The sequence below is a fragment of the Cuculus canorus genome, chromosome 1 (assembly GCF_017976375.1).
Source record: "Cuculus canorus isolate bCucCan1 chromosome 1, bCucCan1.pri, whole genome shotgun sequence".
Lineage (NCBI taxonomy): Eukaryota > Metazoa > Chordata > Aves > Cuculiformes > Cuculidae > Cuculus > Cuculus canorus.
In genome coordinates this window covers 124,776,686-124,795,835 of record NC_071401.1, presented here as the reverse complement: position 1 = coordinate 124,795,835, position 19,150 = coordinate 124,776,686, and the positions used below count along the sequence as shown (strand labels likewise).

The 19,150-nt window shown below is 40.0% G+C and overlaps 1 protein-coding gene across 1 annotated transcript in view; it reads left to right on the top strand.

Moving 5' to 3' along the window:
• Positions 1 to 17,054, top strand: part of MAN1A2 (mannosidase alpha class 1A member 2) — a 127,693-nt gene extending 110,639 nt beyond the window's left edge. Inside the window, exons 11-13 of the mRNA XM_009556830.2 lie at positions 764 to 936; positions 9,527 to 9,642; positions 13,274 to 17,054. Of these exons, the coding sequence (XP_009555125.2) occupies positions 764 to 936; positions 9,527 to 9,642; positions 13,274 to 13,406 (422 nt within the window). The 3' untranslated portion in view covers positions 13,407 to 17,054. The remainder of the gene's footprint in view (positions 1 to 763; positions 937 to 9,526; positions 9,643 to 13,273) is intronic.
• The last annotated feature ends 2,096 nt before the right edge of the window (positions 17,055 to 19,150 follow it).

Here is a 19,150-nt window from a genome sequence, read left to right as displayed (position 1 = left end):
GTGCAGCTGTAGATAAGAGTGCATTATTTATGTCAAATCTGAAGAATGTGTAGCTGTATAATAAAAAAAAAATATATTTAATTGCATCTTCATGTTACAGACAGATTTTTTGACATGTGCTTCCTCCTTATATGAATAGACTTCCAGATGCTGGCACAGGGCCATTACAGCATCCTTTAAGGGCTGAAATAGTGAATCTCTTAGTTCAGAGACTTATTTTTAGGTGCAGCTAAGTTTTCATTGCCTAATTGTAAACCTTTTACTTGAGGATTACTTTATGAAGTGTATCAGATGTAGTAGCCTGATAGCAGTTCTCTAAACCAAGAGAATCTGCATAAAGATGGAGGTTATTTGGTGGCACGTGGTTTTGTTCCAAGATCTTTTCCTGCTGTGCTGGGTAGGATCAAAAGATATCAAAACTTCTATTGACCTTTTCTTTTGCTTGTAAAGAACTGATGTTGGTCACTTTAATTGGATCCATAAGTGAATGTGTTAATGCGTTTAGATTCTCAGTGTTTCATTAGTTTTCAAGAGGATTACTGTACTGTCAAGATAGGTAGTTTTCTCACAGGAGTTGAATAAATTATTCATAAGAAAAATTATAGGTCTCAACAATAGGAAATATTTATGAAACTGCTTAAAGACAACCTAGTTTCTGCTTTTCTCACATGCTTGGGGTTTAGCAGTCTCCTTTGCACCCTTCCTGTAAGGAATATTGTTTTTATTGTTTTCTTTTTGGTTTTTTTTCTCCTTTTCTCTGCAGCATTAAAGCTAGGTCCAGAAGCATTCAAATTTGATGGTGGCGTAGAGGCGGTGGCAGTGCGGCAGAATGAGAAGTATTACATCCTAAGACCAGAGGTGATTGAGACCTACTGGTATATGTGGAGATTCACCCATGATCCCAAGTACAGGCAGTGGGGCTGGGAGGCAGCACAGGTAACTGTATTGATTATCTATCAGTAATTTAATTCTATGTGTTTTCCTGTTGTAGCCACTTTAATCTGTGGTACTGAAATACCTCAAACAGTAATTGGTTTTCATGAGTTCCTGTAAACCAAGGTACATATGGGGGTGCACGCACTTATTCCTGTTTTGCAACTGCTGAGTTAGATGTGCAGATGAGAGAAGTGTTCAGCATTACACAGCTGATGAATTCTAGGCATAGAAATAGAATCCACTGGTCATGACTCCTGCTGTTATCAGTACTCTGCAGCCCATGAGAGGAGGTAATTTCTTTTGGGAAATTAAAATGTATAACTTTGTTAAGCATGTGCTTACATATTCTTAGAAGTCGGCTGTTATAACACAAATGACAAGACAACTGTTTTCAGATGGTTTGTAGTCTAGATAGCAGGCACACACATATATGGGGGTTGGTATCATAGCCTTTTCTTTTCTTTATTGTCTGATTGGAAGGAAAAAATTACCAGTTAGTTTAGATTTACTCAATTATAACAAAAAGTTACAGCATCACAAGGAGTAAATCATAAAAGAGAGTCAATAAGGGCCCATGGGGCAGAACTTAAAAATGGGTGCTAAAGTATTTTAGAGATTGGGGTGGGGTTTTTTTAGAGCTGTTTTCCTGGATTTAAATCTAGTTTTTGAATGTTTTAATCAAATTACCAAGTGTGAAAATGCTTCTGAGTCTTTCTCCTTGTAATTCAGCACAAGCATTTTGAGAAGCCTAGATTCTTCGTAGGACTCTACACAAATCTGTGCTTGCAGCCTTCCTTCATTCATCCTTTGTGTGCAGATGGATAGCTCCTTTATCTGGTAGTAATAGATTATGGGCTATATGAATTAACTAGGCTTAATTTTCTTATGAAAATATAATTTTCTGATGGTAAAAATCTGTAATCCCCCAAAGACTTCACCTTTTAAATGCTTCCTAGGGCTGAACTTGTGAGCCTTTTTTGGTCTCGTGTTTCTCACTGCTTCCACCTGCTGGTCGTGCTGGGTTCGTGCAAAACTAATTAACTAATTTGCTGGCCGAGCAGTTTTCTCCTCGTCTTCAAGGTCTGTGGATTAATACAGCTCCTCCACTTTCCTTTTACAGCTCTAGCAGTCTTTGGAAAATCGGCTCAGAGGCAGTTTCAGAGACGTGAATAAACATTAAAGATAACAAGACACTAATGAAATATTTTTGACTACAGCCCAAGGAGATGAGGGAAGAGCAAAAGGCAGAGACAAACTAAGAGGCTAGAAAACCTTTATTTTCAGGTGAAAACCAGTTTCAGTCCAGATGCAAGATACCCAGAAGAAGTAATTGGAGGGAGAGATCTGTTGAAAAGCGAGTATTCATCAGGTAGAAAATAGTTAAGGCAGGTTCAGAATGTTTAGCTGAGCTCATCTCTGTCCTTCCCTCAGCACAGTTACAGTCACATATAAGAATCGAAGTGTTTTAAGATTGTGGCTTAGTCTTGACTAGGTTTTGACTTGCAGACCATTTTGTTATAAACAGTTATGCTCTTCTGGAGTGGAGTTCCACATTTCATAGAATCAGTAGGTTGGGAAAGACCTCTTGGATCATCGAGTCCAACCGTTTCTATCAACCACTAAACTATGTCCCTGAGCACCTCATCTATCCGTGTTTTAAGTAACTCCAGGGATGGGGACTCCACCACCTCCCTGGGCAGCCTCTGCCAGTGTCTGATGACCCTTTCTGTGAAAAAATTTTTTCTGATGTCCAGCCTGAACCTCCGATGGTGGAGCTTGAGGCCGTTCCCCCTTGTCCTGTCACCTGTCGCTTGGGAGAAGAGGCCAGCACCCTCCTCTCTACAACTTCTTTCCACGTAGTTGTAGAAAGCAATAAGGTCTCCCCTCAGCCTCCTCTTCTCAAAGCTAAACAACCCCAGTTCTCTCAGCCGCTCCTCATAAGACTTGTTCTCCAGCCCCTTCACCGGCTTAGTTGCTGTTCTCTAGACATGCTCCAGAGCCTCAACATCTTTCTTGTAGCAAGGGGCCCAGAACTGAATACAGTATTCAAGGTGCAGTCTCACCAGTGCCAAGTACAGGGGCAGAATAACCTCGCTGATTTGTCACATTTGTATTCCATAATGCATTGCCACTCTCTCCAAAACATCAAACATTGAGTCACATCATCCCTCTTGCCCAAACTGTGAATGTTTCTTACATGACAAAGAAACAGACTTAGTCACCTACTCCTTGCCAGTGTGTATACTACAAATACTTGCTGATCTAACACCAGTTCTTGTCAGAAGCTATGGCTGGATGATCCAAGCTCGGATCAGGTCCTTTGTACTAGGTTAAAGAATTTACAAACTTAATTATTTTCAGACCAGGATCCGTCTTTTTGGCACACTTCAAAGCATGTATTTGAATTGCATTTTGTCCAGTTTTCTCCATTTTCCTTCATGTCTTGTTTTCCTATTAATGCTTTCAAATCAAGCCCTCTCTTCCTCCTTCCCTGCCTTCAGTTTTCTCTGTGAGCAGGGTAGCATTTTATTTTATCCTTCTGTCAACTGGCATCAAAGTTCTGTGAATCAAGCAGCCCATGTGCCTAACTGCCTCTGTCCTTATGGAGCATCCTTTTTTGCTTGCCTCCTCAGTAAAAAGTTTCTTATCCAACATAGACATGAAATATTTTTGAACTCTTCACTTTCTCCCACAATTGCAAATTTTCTTACCTCCACCATCATACTAACAGAGAAGCTTGGGCAGCTTTTTGTTCCCCAGGGTTTTCTGTTCCCTGCATGTAGATAATAAGTTCTTGTGTTTAGCTCACACCTACTGACTATTCTTTCTTCTCTCCTACCACACATAGCTCTGGTTGTTTTTAATCGTCCATTTATAAATAGAGAATAATCTGGTATAACACACAGAGCCTTTAGCTTGCCACTTGTCTACAACACTGTCTGTATTCACATTCCTTTTGTCTTTCAATCCCTGAGGCATACTTTGAAATCTGTGTTTCAGATTTCTCATAGTGAATAATATTTTCTTCATCAGAAGTCTAGTAGTTCTTTTAAAATCTTGGAGAAACTGAGTTTTGTTTCTGAGTTCTAAATGGTCTTATTTTTCGACATTGAACCTGTTGCCGCCTGGTTTTTGGCAACTGAGTGTTCGATGGTCTCTTTTGTTCTCTTCTTTGAGTGGATGAATACACGTCCACCCAAATGGATTTGATATTCACTGTCATTTTAAGAACTCTTTAGACATGATCCAGGATACGTTACAGAGCCACCTGGCTTTTAATGTATACTGCGTTACTTAAGCTTCTTAAGCACTCCCAGCGTAGATATCTCTCTGTCTTTTATCAGTGGGAATTTGCACAGAGGGATGGATTTTGTGTGTATGCAAATCTTTGTACTGTATTTTATCTATTTCACCATTATCAGCTGCTTTTTGGCTTTATTATCTGAATTTTTTTTACAAAACTCAGGCATTTTAGTGCAGATGTGCTTTGACCACAGTCTGTTTCGCCACATTTCTCCAAATCCATTGTCTGTAAGGAAAAAACAGGAAACTGAATCTTGTGTTTACTCAGTGATCATAAATCCCTGTGGCAGGGTCTTTATTTCTTTCCTAATAAAAAAGGCTAATTCTCCCTAATACTATACTTAGTACTAGAGACATCAATCTCAATTGTATTGGGCCAACAAAATTGGGTGATGGTATGCTGAGGGCTGGCTGAAGTATTACAGAAATATGCATGCAAAATAGTCAGGGTAAATGCAGAAAATTACTAAAATCCTTTTTAGGTTAATTATTTGAAAGCCGTAAGAGCCACCATTTCACAATAGGCGTGTACAGCTAATCACTAATCTAAGCTGTGTCAGCAAGGGGTTCAGCTATTTGTTGTGGACTTGTGTATCTGACTAAGCAGGATTGCACCACAGAGGCTACAAAGTTCATTCAGAGTTTCTGCTTAGAGTGAAAATAATATATGAGACCTCAAGTTTGAACTAACTTCAGGCAAGTTGAGGATTGATAATAAAATAGATTGGAAAGACCTGTAGCTCTCTACTTAATGAAGCAAAGTAAAAGAAAAGAGCCAGACATAGGCTGGAGGCGACAAACATGGGTTCAGAGTTCATGTATTGGAAGCTGTGAGTACCACAGAGAGGTGCTTTGGGGAGGTAAGCTGGGGAAGAAGCTGGCAGTTTTTATGGGCATGTTGATGGAGTCAAGAATAGGTGCACAAAAACACCCTTGGAGGAACTGAGGGATCTGGGGTCTGATCTAGAACTAACCTCCAAGTTTAGTTCCAAAGAACTTAGGTCAGCTCTGCTCTCCCTGTATGTCACAGGCCCTGCAATTTTACTTCGACTCATTTGTAGACAGGTCTATTTGGCAAAAGTATCCTTTTGCGTATTCTTCTGTTCTACTCTTGATTTGAAAAAAGGGAACTGGAGAATCTGCTTCTGCTAGTTTGTTGCTTTATTTAATTACTTGTGCTGTTAAAAATATGTTCTTTTTTCCCATTTGAATTTGTCTAGTTTCAGCTGTCAGTCACTGGATTTTCCTATGACCTCCAATGCTGTATTAAAATGTCTTTTATTTCCCCATTTTTTACTTTCTAAAGAGTTTTCATAGATCATAATAAGCTTACTACTGAGTCTACTTAAGAAGCTTAAGAAGCTGAAGTATTGTCTCCCATTGTAAAGCATTTTCTCCAAATGTCTGTACCTATGTCAGTTCATCATCCTGTTTAAAAAATTAATTCCAGAACGCCATATTCCAGTTCCAGCTTTACCTAGAGCCCTGTGCAAAAGTAAAGTTATAACCCTGCTACTGTTCACTGTCCCTGTGTGTGCACCTGCCACATCATCCTAGCAGAAACTCATACTGGATTGTCTTTTGTGGCCACTGAATTCTTTTAAATGTCTCTACATTCCAGGTCAAGCTGATTCTGCAGTAACACAGCCTTCATGTCTAGATTAAGGATTATGTAGCTGGTTATAGGAAACTCGTTTGGGCCCCAGTTACTGCCAGATTACACTGTCTGCTGTCATTTACCTGTGACATTTTTTTGGCAGCAGCAGTGTTGCAGTGATTGATAAAACTTCAGACCACTCCTTGTGGATCTCTGTTAGAACAGCTGTATTTGGTGATTAATTTACCTTGCCAGTTTTTGGAGCACTGTCAGTTGATTTTAAATTAAGATACTGATACAGTGCTATTTTCAGTTGCTTCAGAAAATTAAGTTTATTACACATCTGCAGTTACCTTTACTTGCCGATTTGTAGACCTCCAAGAGTGAAATCAAGCCTGTGAGCGAGGTACTTTTCCATAAAACAATGCTAACTAGTGTCAATTATCCTCTTATTCTTTTATATTTTTTCACGTGTTCCCATAATTGTTTGGGACTAACCCCTGGTGTGGCATCCTGAAGTTGTTCAGTCAGGCTGCCCATGCCTTACAATAGTATCATTACCTTGATATCCTTCCAGTCATCTACGGCTTCCTTGTATTCTAGGGTGCAATAAATTTAGCACCATTTTATGAAGGAAACAAGTCTTAAGCTCTTGAGCAAAAGGGTACCCAGGTGGCAAATGAGATGCCTATACACCGTGTACTCTTGAGATCTGTGTGAAGGCAGAACACTGCAATTTTCAAGTGCCTTCAAAGCAGCTTGTCTGCAGCACCAAACTTTTCAGCCAGTGTCCTAAAGTTCTGTACACCTCTGAATCAGTGACAATTTGTTTCTCTCTGTTTGGAGGAATAGCTGCATAGCAATCTTTCAGAGGAATTTTTCCTCTACAGTTCATTACTACCTGCAGCGTGTGGATTGCTGATCAGCTAGGATAAATTCTGTGCCTGTTTAGAACTCCAGTCCAGGCAGAGTCTATCTCCCCAGGGAGAAATTTCTGAGAATACAAGACTACTTGGCAGTTGTAAAGAAAAAAGATAGCAATATAAATCACACATTTTCTTTCTTCAGGCTTCTACTAGGCCTGCCAGCTTCACTAGTATTGCACTTAGTTATCCAAGCATGAGACTTCTACAGCACAGAGCAGGGTCTCCATGCTATCTGTTATCTGCAGTCTCCAGAATAAACGAGTTGTCTCTCTTAGGCCGACTTGGGGATTTAATTCTTGAGGAGGAAGGAGACAATGTATTAATCAGCAGTACTGTTTGTTCCTTTTCATTTTGCCACAGTCGCTAGCCAAGTTTCTTTTGTCTGAGCTGTGGCACACAGTGTCAGGGTTGCTGAATTGTTGACCAGAGGAACACTTGCAAGGTCAGACTCCACATGCCACAAATTCTGGAAGGATTGTAACCACTGGAGCTTTCCCCCCTCCCACCCCCACTCCCACTGCCATTCTTGCCACACTCCAGAGCAGAGACAAGGTCATATTCTTCATTACTATAAAAAAGGGGGTAGTGGTAAGAGGCGGCGCTTCATTTCCTGCCTAGGAAGCAAAAGCGGCTCTTGTTTATTCATGTAACACCTCCTCAGCAACTGTAGGACTTGTGGGGAGGAACATACAAATTGTTCCGTAAGCAGCGTAAGTATTATTTCTTCAGAAGATGGCAAACAATTAAATGTTTTCTTCTCATTTTTTTTTGTTTGTTTGACTGCCATGTGGTAGCTAGCATCATGTGTGGTATGCAAGGTCATGTAAAGAGGTTGTCATGAGCGTGGTGGTGTTGGCTAGGTGTGTCACATACCCAGTTCTCTTCAGACTGTAGAGAAAACCTGGTCAGCCCAAATCCCAACATGTGAATAGTCTTGGTGTGACCCTAGCCTGCACCAGTAACTATATCTGAGGAGAACTTATCCCGACACTTTCTCCTTCTAGACTCAAGTACCCAGAAAAAAGGCAGCACTTCCATCCGAACTTGAAGAAAGCTCTACTTGAGATAAGGGATTGCAGAGAGAATTAGATTTTGCCAAGAAGGACAGTATCTTTCTTGGCATAAGCTCAGGCTCTAGACTCATAGCCATTCTGGTAACATCCTTTTGCCAGTCTCTCCTCTTGATTTTTTAAAATCTTGATCTTCAGAAATTTGAAAGAACTTTGCACAGTCCCGATTATAACCTCATGTTTACACAGGAGAGTATTCTAGGAGGAGGTTAGATGTAGTACCTCATGTGCTATGACTTACTATCTTAGGTACTTTGTTTATTTGCCTTTTTACTTTTCCCTCCTAATTTCAGTGATGGTATCTGCCAGCATTCTTCATGCATATGTCCAGCAGAAGATTCTCCTTTGTTTCCCAGTATTTCTAGTATACAAAGGCTATAGTAAGGACCTTGAAGAGTTAATTTTGATTGAATTTGTTTCTCCCATGAAAAGGGACATGATTCAAAACTTATTTGCTCCCCTGCCTTCGCTCCCCTCAGTTTCTGTTGAGTGTAACTAGCAAAAATCAGAATTAACAAAAATCTGGGCCTAAAGCACCATGGGGAGAGAAACTTCATCGAGGCTAACGGGCTGAATCATATATTACTGAACTACAGGTAGCTGCATTTAGTAGTTGGTAATGACAGACATCCTGAGCCAAACATTTTCCTTCATCACTGTGTCTTTTCTGGCCCTGCATGAATCTATTAAAAGAGTTGATCTCTGCTGAGGAAGCACTGCCAAAGCAGCAGGGAAGTACAAATAACCTGTGAATCATTTCAGAGCCCTTTCTTTGGGGCTGGTTTTAATGGCTGATATCCTTGTGTGCTGTAAATTCACACATGTGAGTGGAATAATGAAAGCGTAGGCGAGAGATGCTCTGAGCTACTAACTCGTTCTTTCCAGTCTCCTCCTCTTCCATTGTGCTTTTTGAGGTACTGTGCTGGAGCTGACTAGCTGGGTTTTTTCTGAATCACAGCTCCATTGGCCCATTTCTGCATGGAAAGTTTAAGGATTTAAACTTTGTAAGATAAAGATAAAGAGCTTTTCTGCACTCTGGCACACAGGTTGACTTGAGTGTCAGCTGTATAAAGGGGAAACAGAGAAGAGCACATGTCGGGGATGGAAGTGTGGGGACAAAGCAGCAGCTAGAAGAGTATGAGATTAAATCACCAGTGCCTAAAGATGGATACAGTATTTTATTCCTACTTTCAGTAGGTCTCTCTGACTAGCTACTAGTCATGGAGTTCCTGTAATTCTTCAAACCCCCAGCTGCAAAATCCAGGGACATTTATCTTCTTTCTATGTACCTCATAGCACGTGTTGCATTGATTTTATTGACAGATGTTCTACTCGTTACCTTTGAGAAGCCATAAAAGCTCAGACCAAAGTCTACTGAGTCTCTATCCTGTCATCAGTATCAGTCAACAGTAAATACCCAGAATATTTTCTTAGCATCTAGCAGTTTGCTAAATCTGGTGTCAGTGGACCTGGAGGAATTTTTGTTCTGTATGTGTCCAGTCTCTTTTTTTCTTTTTTTTTTTTTGGTCAATGTAAATTGTTAACATCCACAGCATCCTCTGACAGGAAGATTCACAACAGAATAATGCACCAGGAAAGAGCTACCTCCTTTGTTGAAAAAGCATGATCCTTTAATGTTTGCAAATTTTGCTCTGCCATTAAATTCTCCTTTTCTTTTCCCTTCCTCTTTGCAGGCAATTGACAAGTATTGCCGAGTTAGTGGTGGCTTTTCTGGTGTCAAGGATGTCTATTCCTCATCTCCTACGTACGATGACGTACAGCAGAGCTTTTTCCTTGCTGAAACTTTGAAGTAAGTTCTCTTCACTCTTGAATCTTCCTGTAAAAGCTAGCGTCTAAATTCTAGAAGAAAACCTTGGCTCAAAAAATAATCCGTTGTCTTGTTAGGGTGATATATGGTTTGGGCTTTCTTTTTTTCCCCAGCATTAGGGTCTCAGATCAGCCCATTTTACCAGCAGAAAATACAAGCAGAATTTCCCATACAAGAAGCTTAAGCTGAGAAAGCTTTAGGTTTTACGACTTGTATTTCATTTCATTATGTTATCTCCTTTTAAGAAATTCCCTTTGCGAAAGACATTTTTAGATACACTGCCTTGACTCTTCTTATATGAGAACGTGCCATGCTTTTGCATGCAACAAAAGACCTTTGTGTGGATTATTTTCTGTATTTTCTCACAGCATGTTTTTCCAGAATGCTTTTTATTGTGAGCAAGAATATCACCCATACTATATAATCTCTTGCATACCTAAATATTTTCAATTCAGTCAAATCAGTAGGATAACTGTTGTCCATCCTGCAGAAGCCAATGAACTCTGTTGCATATTTGGTTCAAGGTAAAATATTCAAAGTCACTGATCTTCCACCAAGTTTCTTTTTAATTAATAATAAAAAAAGCTGTACTAGAGCATGCCATAACAATAAGAAAAACTGTTATGAAGATTGGATTGTGGTACGGAGATTTGATTAAGAGATCCATTTTTGAAACTGAGCTAGCATGCCATGGCTACTCATCTCCGTCATTGACATAAATGAGCTATCAAGCACTCTTGTCACATGGTTGTGATCACTCTGGGATTTTGGCTGTGTCGTCTAATATGTGACGATTTTTTTGATACTCAAGTTACATCAGCAGATTTATTAATATAGTTCTGGCATTCAAATTTACCTAGATTCTTGTATGGGTTAGCTCCCTGAAAACTTGTGAAATGTATACTTTGGAAGAAAAGTGTCAGAGTTGGTTATGTTCCCTACCCCCCCTTTTTTTTTTCCTTCCTGCTTAACAGTTTAGAGAATGTTTTATTTGGTTAAATCCGTTGACAGAAGTCACTGCTGGTAGCATGAATGAGACCTGAGTTGCTCTTAGGAGATTTAGTTGTCTCTGCTTACATATCCATGCTGTTTTCTGCCAAGGTATGATGGAAAGGATGATACCATATGCTATTGCACAAACCTGTCAGCAACGAAGACTCATTAAGGTGCCCTTTCTGTCTTTGCAACCCAGTAATATGATGTAAAAACAATTGTAACCGTGTTGCAGTCCAGGGTGGCATGCAAGCTTTGCAGAATAAATGAAGTTTCTGTACAGCAGCAGAGTTTGCAGTATCAACAGTATCAGATTTTCAGGTTTTAGCTGATGCATGTGAAGATGAATTTTAGGTATTAGGAGCTCAAAATGCAGAGGGGACAAGGTAGATCCTGAAAGTGGCACTACTGGTGCCTACTTTAGGCAAGAAGCATTTCACTAGCAAGAAGAGACTCCCAAGTTCATCACATGTAAGGGGAGTCTGGCTGTTCTCCTGTTCTGCTGGCTCCTTACCAGACTCCTCTACAGAGACACAATGCTTTGTTTCCCCATGTTATCATTATAAAAATTAAATCAGCCACTCCTGTCTCCCCTGTTGTCTTCCTTAATTTATATTTCACTTACTCTTTTGAATTAATTTTCTGGAGCATAACAACTATACTCCAAAGAGAGAGGCAGCATTTTCAAACAGTTTCAGTCAGAGAAGCCATACCTCCCAAGGAGCTGTTCTTACATGATTGATATGCTTATAAAAGCCAAATCAGAGAATGAAATCTGCTCCTAAGGGACTTCTGTGGTGACAAGGCTGACCTTTGAAGTATCGCCAGAATCCTGTCTGCATCTTAAATAATCACAAGGAGATCTGAAAATTCACTGATGCATCACTCGGTAACTGGATGTACTATAGGGCATGCATCACGAAAGAAGGCAGTTCTACGGGGAACAGACAAATGTTTATTGGTTTTTGGTTTGGATCATTTCCCGCTTGTGGGACAAGAGTTTTATTGGAGAACTGGATATTAGATATTTGACATTGATGCTGTTGGTATAGCCAAACCAGAATCTGGTATCACCTTGTGATGAAATAGAGAACATAAGGTCAGGATAGCTCAGATGGCTGTGAAAATAAAGACAGAAAGGTTGAGCGTGATGCCATGAGAAAAATGAAGTTGTCCCTCAAAAGTGGTGCATAAGATGTGTATTACAGAATGCCTGCCGTGATCTTCTATCAATGATAACTTCTGTGTCTTCATTCCCCTCATTCAAAGTGTATGCCTTCCCTGAACATGCATACTTTGACTCATCAGAGATACTAAGCAAATTATGAACATTTGGGCAATCTTGAGTTGCAAGAAGGTTGTTGAGTGGGGAGGAGAAGGATGTAGAAACAGGTTGCTGAAGTTATTCAAAAGGGAGGTGAATTTGAGCAAGCTGAAACGTGGCTGTGGTGAAAAAGTCTGGAGAGCTGCAGTGGTAGAAAGCAAGGAAGGATAGGGGAGGAAAGGCACGATGCTTTAAAGACAAATGAAAAATGTACAGAAAGAGACTAGGACATGTGGGACAAAACTGAATCATCTCAGCAAAAGATTTTTGTCTGTTAATAGTTAATTGGTGAGGAAGTGAAGAAAAAACAGAGTGGATACAACTGGCAAATAAAGGCAGTGGGAGAGTGATCAGGCAGTGTCAGAGACACAGGAAGCATCTAATTGGGAAAGAGCAAAGTTTGTGCACTTCTGGATGTGACAGAGCCCAGTAGCGAGAATGACACCCCTTCCTTGCCATGTGCTGCAAGACCTGTCATCTTCTGGATGGCAGAAGAGCAAGCTGGATGAGGGGCTGAGAGGTCCCGTATACCCACGATATTACCCTTGTGCATGTGTAGTCAGATTATCCGGAACAAGAGAAATGCCTTTTCAGTTCCAGCAACTGAGTTTGGAAGCCTTGACAAAGATCCCTACCCACCAATATCTCCTACAAAGTGTAGCACGACCACATTCCAAAGTGTGTGTTAGGAAAAAAGAGCCAAGAAATACTCTTTCCACATATGTCCAGAAGCCTTAACTTTGCAGACTTCATTTACTTTGCATTGCTTTATAATATGCAAGATTTATTAATCCCTGTGCACAGTATGTTGGCCCACTTTCTCCCACCAGAAGCTGAACCAGTTTCCAGCACAGTAATGACAAGTCAGATAGCCGACTGCCTTAAGTGGCTTCTGTTGTGCTTCTTCAAAATCTTTGTTTTGGATTAAAGAAGATTAGTCGTTTCCAAGTGGGTTTACTCCATTAAGAAGAATTTTTTTTCCAACTTCTCTGCTTCCCTGTCCTCAAAATCCTTGTGTTATGTTCTTCATGTTTGTGTTACCTTGCAAGTCTTTCAAAGGAGTCTTGAGAAACAAAAGTTACTTGGAAGGATTAAAATGCTGTCTTTAAAGCAACTTTCATTGAGGCATGATTGTGATACAAATGACTCTTCATTATAACAAGGGAGGTTGTGTGAGTGCTATGCAAAGACTGAAAGCAACTTGTTCATAGCTTTAACTGCTGACTGTTGTTGCAGCTCCCTGTCTATTGCTCTGCTTTAATATCCATTATTTTCCTTCTCTGTCTTGATATCTAGGTATTTGTATCTGCTTTTCTCCAATGATGACCTTCTGCCATTAGACAACTGGGTTTTTAACACAGAAGCTCATCCTCTGCCTGTTTTACATTTAGCCAACACCACACTGTCAGGAAATCCTGCATATCGATAAAAACAGCTCTGTGAAGAGGAAGAGAGACTGGTTTCAGCTCTTGTTTTGTTTACATGGACCACTTGAGACTTTAAGCAGGAGAAGAGACAGATACTTGATAAAACTAGACCTCTGAGTTAAACAAGTACTGGCGTGAGAAATAAAGCTCTTTGACATATAGATAAGTTAAAACGGAAAAAAAAAATTCTGTTTTATACATGACCAAAACACTTTAGTGTGGTATTTGCAGGACAGAGACTTCATGCGCTTTGGACCTTATGAAGACATGGAATCTACTGTTCAATATAAATGCGGCAGCATAAGGAAGAAGAGGCTTTCCCATCCAGGGAAAGGAACTTGCTGCTGCTGCTGTTGGCTGTTACGAGAAACAACTCACCAGTCACCTCATGATGGCATGAACACAGCAACAACAAAAAGCAACATCACTGCACCGGCAGCATCAGGATTTGTATTTTTTTCTGTACGTGTCTGAATTTTGTAGGGACCATATTTTTCCAGACTGGCAGCCATTCTCAGGGCCTCTAAGCTGTTAAAACTAAATGAAAACTATTTCCCCCTCATTTTCCCTTTACAAAATAATGTGGAAAGATCCATGTTGTATGCTTACATCCAGAAAGCCAACTAGTAATCATTTGGTTTGTAGTTCACTGTCAGTAACATGGGTTTAGTTCGTTTGGCAAGCTACAGTCAGAGTCTGGAGCACATTGCAGGGGTAGGAAGGAGCCTGAGTTTCCTCACAAATCCTGTTGCATGGGTAAAAAACATTATCTTATTAGTTCTGGTTCTTTTAGCTAAATAACCAGAGATGGCAACGTGAGAAGAACAGTCTCTCACAATTTATGTAGCAGGATATAGTGTATGGCACTTGAGGACGCTCCCCTTGAGCTAAGCAGCAGTATTTTGTTGCTTTATATTTTTCCATACAATCTGGATTTTTCCTAACATTTTATTTCATTCTTTGGATACTCGTTATGGAGCCTTTTTGCAGGTATGTGTATGACAGAAGCCTGAACTGCCCTTGATTTTGTTTACAAAACTCCTTTTCTTCTGAATGCTCCACTACAAAGCCAACCCAATCTTCTTTGGAAACAACATAACATCTCTTACACGTGGGAGGGAAGAAACTGAAGAATCTCGTCTTATGTAGCTTAGGAGAAATGAGATGCTGTAACCTGCATGGTTTTTTTTCCAGTACTTCTTGGCTGGGCTGGACCAGGACAGTATCACTTAAATGAAGTCTGCTTCAGCCTTCATGTATTTGCTAAAAGAAGTTTAGTATTTTCAAGTATATCTCCATCTCTTTTTTTTTGGTGATTGTTCCAGAATCCTTACAGCTCAAATTATTTTTTTTTATTCCCCTTTATAGCTGTCAAATGCTTTTGCCACGATGACTGGTGGCTTTGCTGAAAAAGAGCTGTGAGGTGCTCATTTTCCTCCTAATCAGTGCACAGGTTGAGTCTTTAAAAAAATCTTGAATGCGTTTTCCTACTAGAGTGAGTGGAGGAACTCTTCGGTGAGCTAAAGCATTAGATTTGGAAGGAGTGGGTGCTATTTCTCCCCATCAAAAAATGTTTACGTATTAAGTTTTATATATAAAAACTTTTCTCTCCATTGTATTGTAATATATCTGACTGTACATTAGAGTAGAATTTCCTCCATAAAATTTTGCTTCACGTGTCTTTTGACACTTAAGTTAAACAGAGAAATCATTGCATGATATAAGAAAAAACGCAATGAAATGTTTTTCCCCAGACAGTTGCTGTAGTTTAAGAGGAAGACCTAGAGCTTGGGAAAACTTCAACTTCAATGTTTTTACCTTAATACCAGTGACTTGGTTGCTGTACTTTGCAAGAGTGAGAACTGATAAACTAATTGATACAGTAAATAATACTGATTCAAGTAACTGTTTATTTAAAATTAGAAGTTGCTTAATAAATCAATCTTTCTTACTGGTCCCGCATTAATTTATCTAATTAGTATTCAGTGATTTACTGAAGAGCTAGTTATTTTCCTTTTTTCAAAATTCAGATATGTTTTGTATTCAAATTTAGTTTTCCAATCCAATGAGAACTATTATTAGCTTAAAACTGCAGTCAGCTGTCTGGTTCTCCTGAATCCTCTGGATGCAAAGGAAAAAGTGGAAAAGCAGATTCTTCTGTTGAAAAAAAAAATAAACAAGGATAAAAAAAAGGAGGGGAAAAAGAGAATAAGAGAATAATGAAAAGGCACTTTACGCACCATACATTTCCTGATAAATGCAGATGTAGAATGGCTGCCAGTCTGTTCAGAGAAAGATCAAGGACAGAATCCTGGAGTCCCAGAAACAGCAGACTTATCATTGTTTGCTGCTATTTCATCCCCCTCTCGTGAATTAAAGATCAAGTCTTCAAATTAATTCCTTCATGAATCCCAATGGGTTAACTCACTGACACAAGAGTGCTTGAATGGAGGACCTAAGCCATTTCATGTTATGGGATGGTGTTTTTCTCAAAGCAGATGTACAGTACTGCTATTTCTTCTTTGTGTAGACAAGCAGCAGGTACCAAATAAAGGACATTTGTTTCTCTTTTTCCAGTTACCCCAACGGCTGTGAGTTTCTACTCTATCACTTTTGAAAATACAAACTGTCCTTTTCCTCCAGAAGATACTAATGTGCATAGTCTATCAAAAATAATGCGTTTTATGAACTAATTGCTGTGTCATTCATAAATCCATCCTGAGATTTCATAGAGCAAGCTGAGTTTGGAGGTAATGGGTTCTGGGCAAGGTGTGAGCATAATAACTAAGCACCACAGATACTGAAGCTTCTCACTGAAGTAGTGTGCCCTTCTTCCAAGTCCTCCAAAGAGAAGTAGGTTCTGATCTACAGAATGGTGTTACGTGCAACCCAAAGTTCAGACTGTTTTCCATCTGGGTACATAAGGTACAGTGGAACATTGCCATTTTCATTCTGTTGCTGCTGTCTTACACACTTCTATGAAGATAGAGTGTAAATTTAAGCACAAAATGACTTTTTAGTCCTAGTTGTTTCAGAGTCTTGCACGGTATTCTCTAACAAAACAATCCTCATTTTCTTCAGGTAGCTGTCCCATTTTAGCAATTTCTACAATACCTTCTCCTTTTATGGTATAAAACAAAGAACAGAAAATCATATATGTTTTTGGCACACTGTATTTGGGCAAGAGCCTGGAAATCCCAGAACTGTCTGTTTCCTGTTTGCATGCAGTCAAAACAAGGATGTTCAGTTCTTTTCCTAATCCAAGCCTCAAGCTTGCCTGTTGGTCAGGATCTACTACCAGTAAAATTTTTCTGATACTTAGAGCTTGGCTTTTGAAAGAAGCCAAATAACTGCAGCTTCCCTTGACCACCCTGGAGCTGTGTGTGTCCTGCAGTCAATAAGTCAGCTTCTTAGCTTTGTCTTCTAAATGAAAACAGAACCCTTGAAGGATACTCTGGGTGCACATTTTGCTGCATAATACAGTCCTTAAAATTGAATACTTAAGTATTGAAAATATTAAGTACTCTAGAGTAAAGGGAGAAGTGTGGAGTTCCCTGTGCCAGTCACACCTTTGAGGCTTCTTTAGCTCCCTACTCAAAATCTGTGGATCACTGTCTTCTATCTCCTGGACATACAACCACCTAGTATTTTACAAAACTTGAATGTTGAGGATCAAGAATCTGAAAAGTGAAAAGAATTATACGCTCCCTGTAATGCCATCCTTTAAGGTTAAAGGTCTACCCTGTGCAGATTTACAGCTAAGCAAAGCCCCCTCGATCTGTCCTTTATGATCCCCTCTTCTGGAAATGACATTACAAACCATCGCCATGTGACTCTCCCTAGTTTGAATGAAGAAGTGCTTAATAGCATTAATATTGAAAGGATCAGCAAGGTAACCTCACATCCACAGGATTTATTGAGGCGGTTTACATCTCAGCACTGTAGTAACAGGCTTTTAGCAAATTCATGCTGTTAAGTACGTTAGTCTAGTCCATGGTTTTAAGGGAACAAAGAAGAAACGGGCTTCTTGTTACCAGGGAAAAATGATAGCAAGCGCTTGATCCACACTGTAGCTCAGAGATCTGTTTGCTCTGATATGACATCCCTCTTTCGCTTCTTAAATTTTGAGAAACAGTCTTCTGACTCAAGTGTTTGAGTTGCTATATAAAGGGGAAAGTTGCGAGTTTTGTGCTTACAGCTGTAGCAAAGATGATTACCTCTAGCTGCTTTGACTGTGAGCCCCCTTGTGACGAACTGCTCTGTAATTGCCCAGAAAAGTTGGGAACCACCAAAGTCAGAGACAGCCTGACATATTACAGTAAATTGTTGCCTTTCATCCTAATTGCTTGGTGGAAGCTGGACTTACATTCTGCCTTTATTATTGCTTTGTCTAAAACTGACAGATTATTTTCCTCCAGAATAATAAAAGGGCAAAAGTTTATCTTCTGATGTGGAAATCTTCTGCGTCTGACTTGGAATCCTGCATATGTACTTTTTACAGATTAAAAATAATATTGTATATAAAAAAGATTGAATAAAGAATGTCTTTAAGTGAAAAAGGTGGGGGTTGTGTCCTTTGGCTCCAACAGCAATATCCCATAACATTGGACTGTGAAGTTGATCCTGTTTCATAGAGTTAGTGGTGCAGTTTTTTATTCCCCTGCAGCTTTATTAGGGATTTCTCAACTTAAATGTGTATGAGGAACCCCGTATTGCAAAACTAAACTCCTGTGCCCCTTGCTTGCTTTTAACAGGTCGCTGAGGTGCTCAAATTTTTCTCATGATGTAGAAGAGACGTTTGCAGGGAGAAGTGATAGCAGCCTTCCAGTACTGAAAGGGGCTACAGGAAAGCTGGGGAGGGGCTCTGTATCAGGAAGTGCAGGGATAGGACAAGGGGAAATGGTTTTAAGCTGAAGGAGGGGATATTTAATTGAGATATTTGGAAGAATTTTTTTTTCGTGTGAGGATGGTCAGGCACTGGCCCAGGCTGCTCAGAAAAGTTGTGGAAGCCCCATCCCTGGAGGTGTTCAGTCAGGTTGGATGAGGCTTTGAGCAGCCTGATCCAGTGGGAGATGTCCCTGCCCATGGCAGGGGGATTGGAACTGGGTGGACTTTTAAGGTCCCTTCCAAACCAAACCATTCTATTATGTAAATAAACATGCAACAGCTTGAGGCTGTTCCTGTGTGCCATTGTGAAAGCCGCAAAATATCGCAAAATATCACAAAATTTTGAGATTTCTACTCTTTTGTTAAATTTCTGTGAAACTGACTAAAAAGTTTCAGTGGTTTATATCCAACGTCTAACCTTCTGAGGGTGCTTCTGCCTCGGGATGCAATGACCTCCCGCAGTAATAATTGATAAGAAAAAATTGTTTCCAAAGTGCTGTAATTCAGTGCAACACATAACACCAGGAATGCACCTGCTGTTCTGGTATGTCATCTGCCCTGATATCCAGCTACACATTCAGCTGTTGCTCCATACTTTTCCATACAAGCGCTGCATATTCATGATGCTCCCAGTTTCCTACTGCAGTGCCACTACCAAAGCAGTTTCTTTTGCATCCATTGATCTTCCCATGGTGTGCTCTGCCCTTAAACCACTGTACTGAAATACATTTCTTGCATCAAAGCACATTTGCTACATCTATCCATGTCACCCTGTCTCAGCCATGGAGCCCCAAAACACAAAATCTTGCCTCCTGCTCTGGAACTATCAAGCTCTCTGTGTGTAACATTTTGGCCAGTA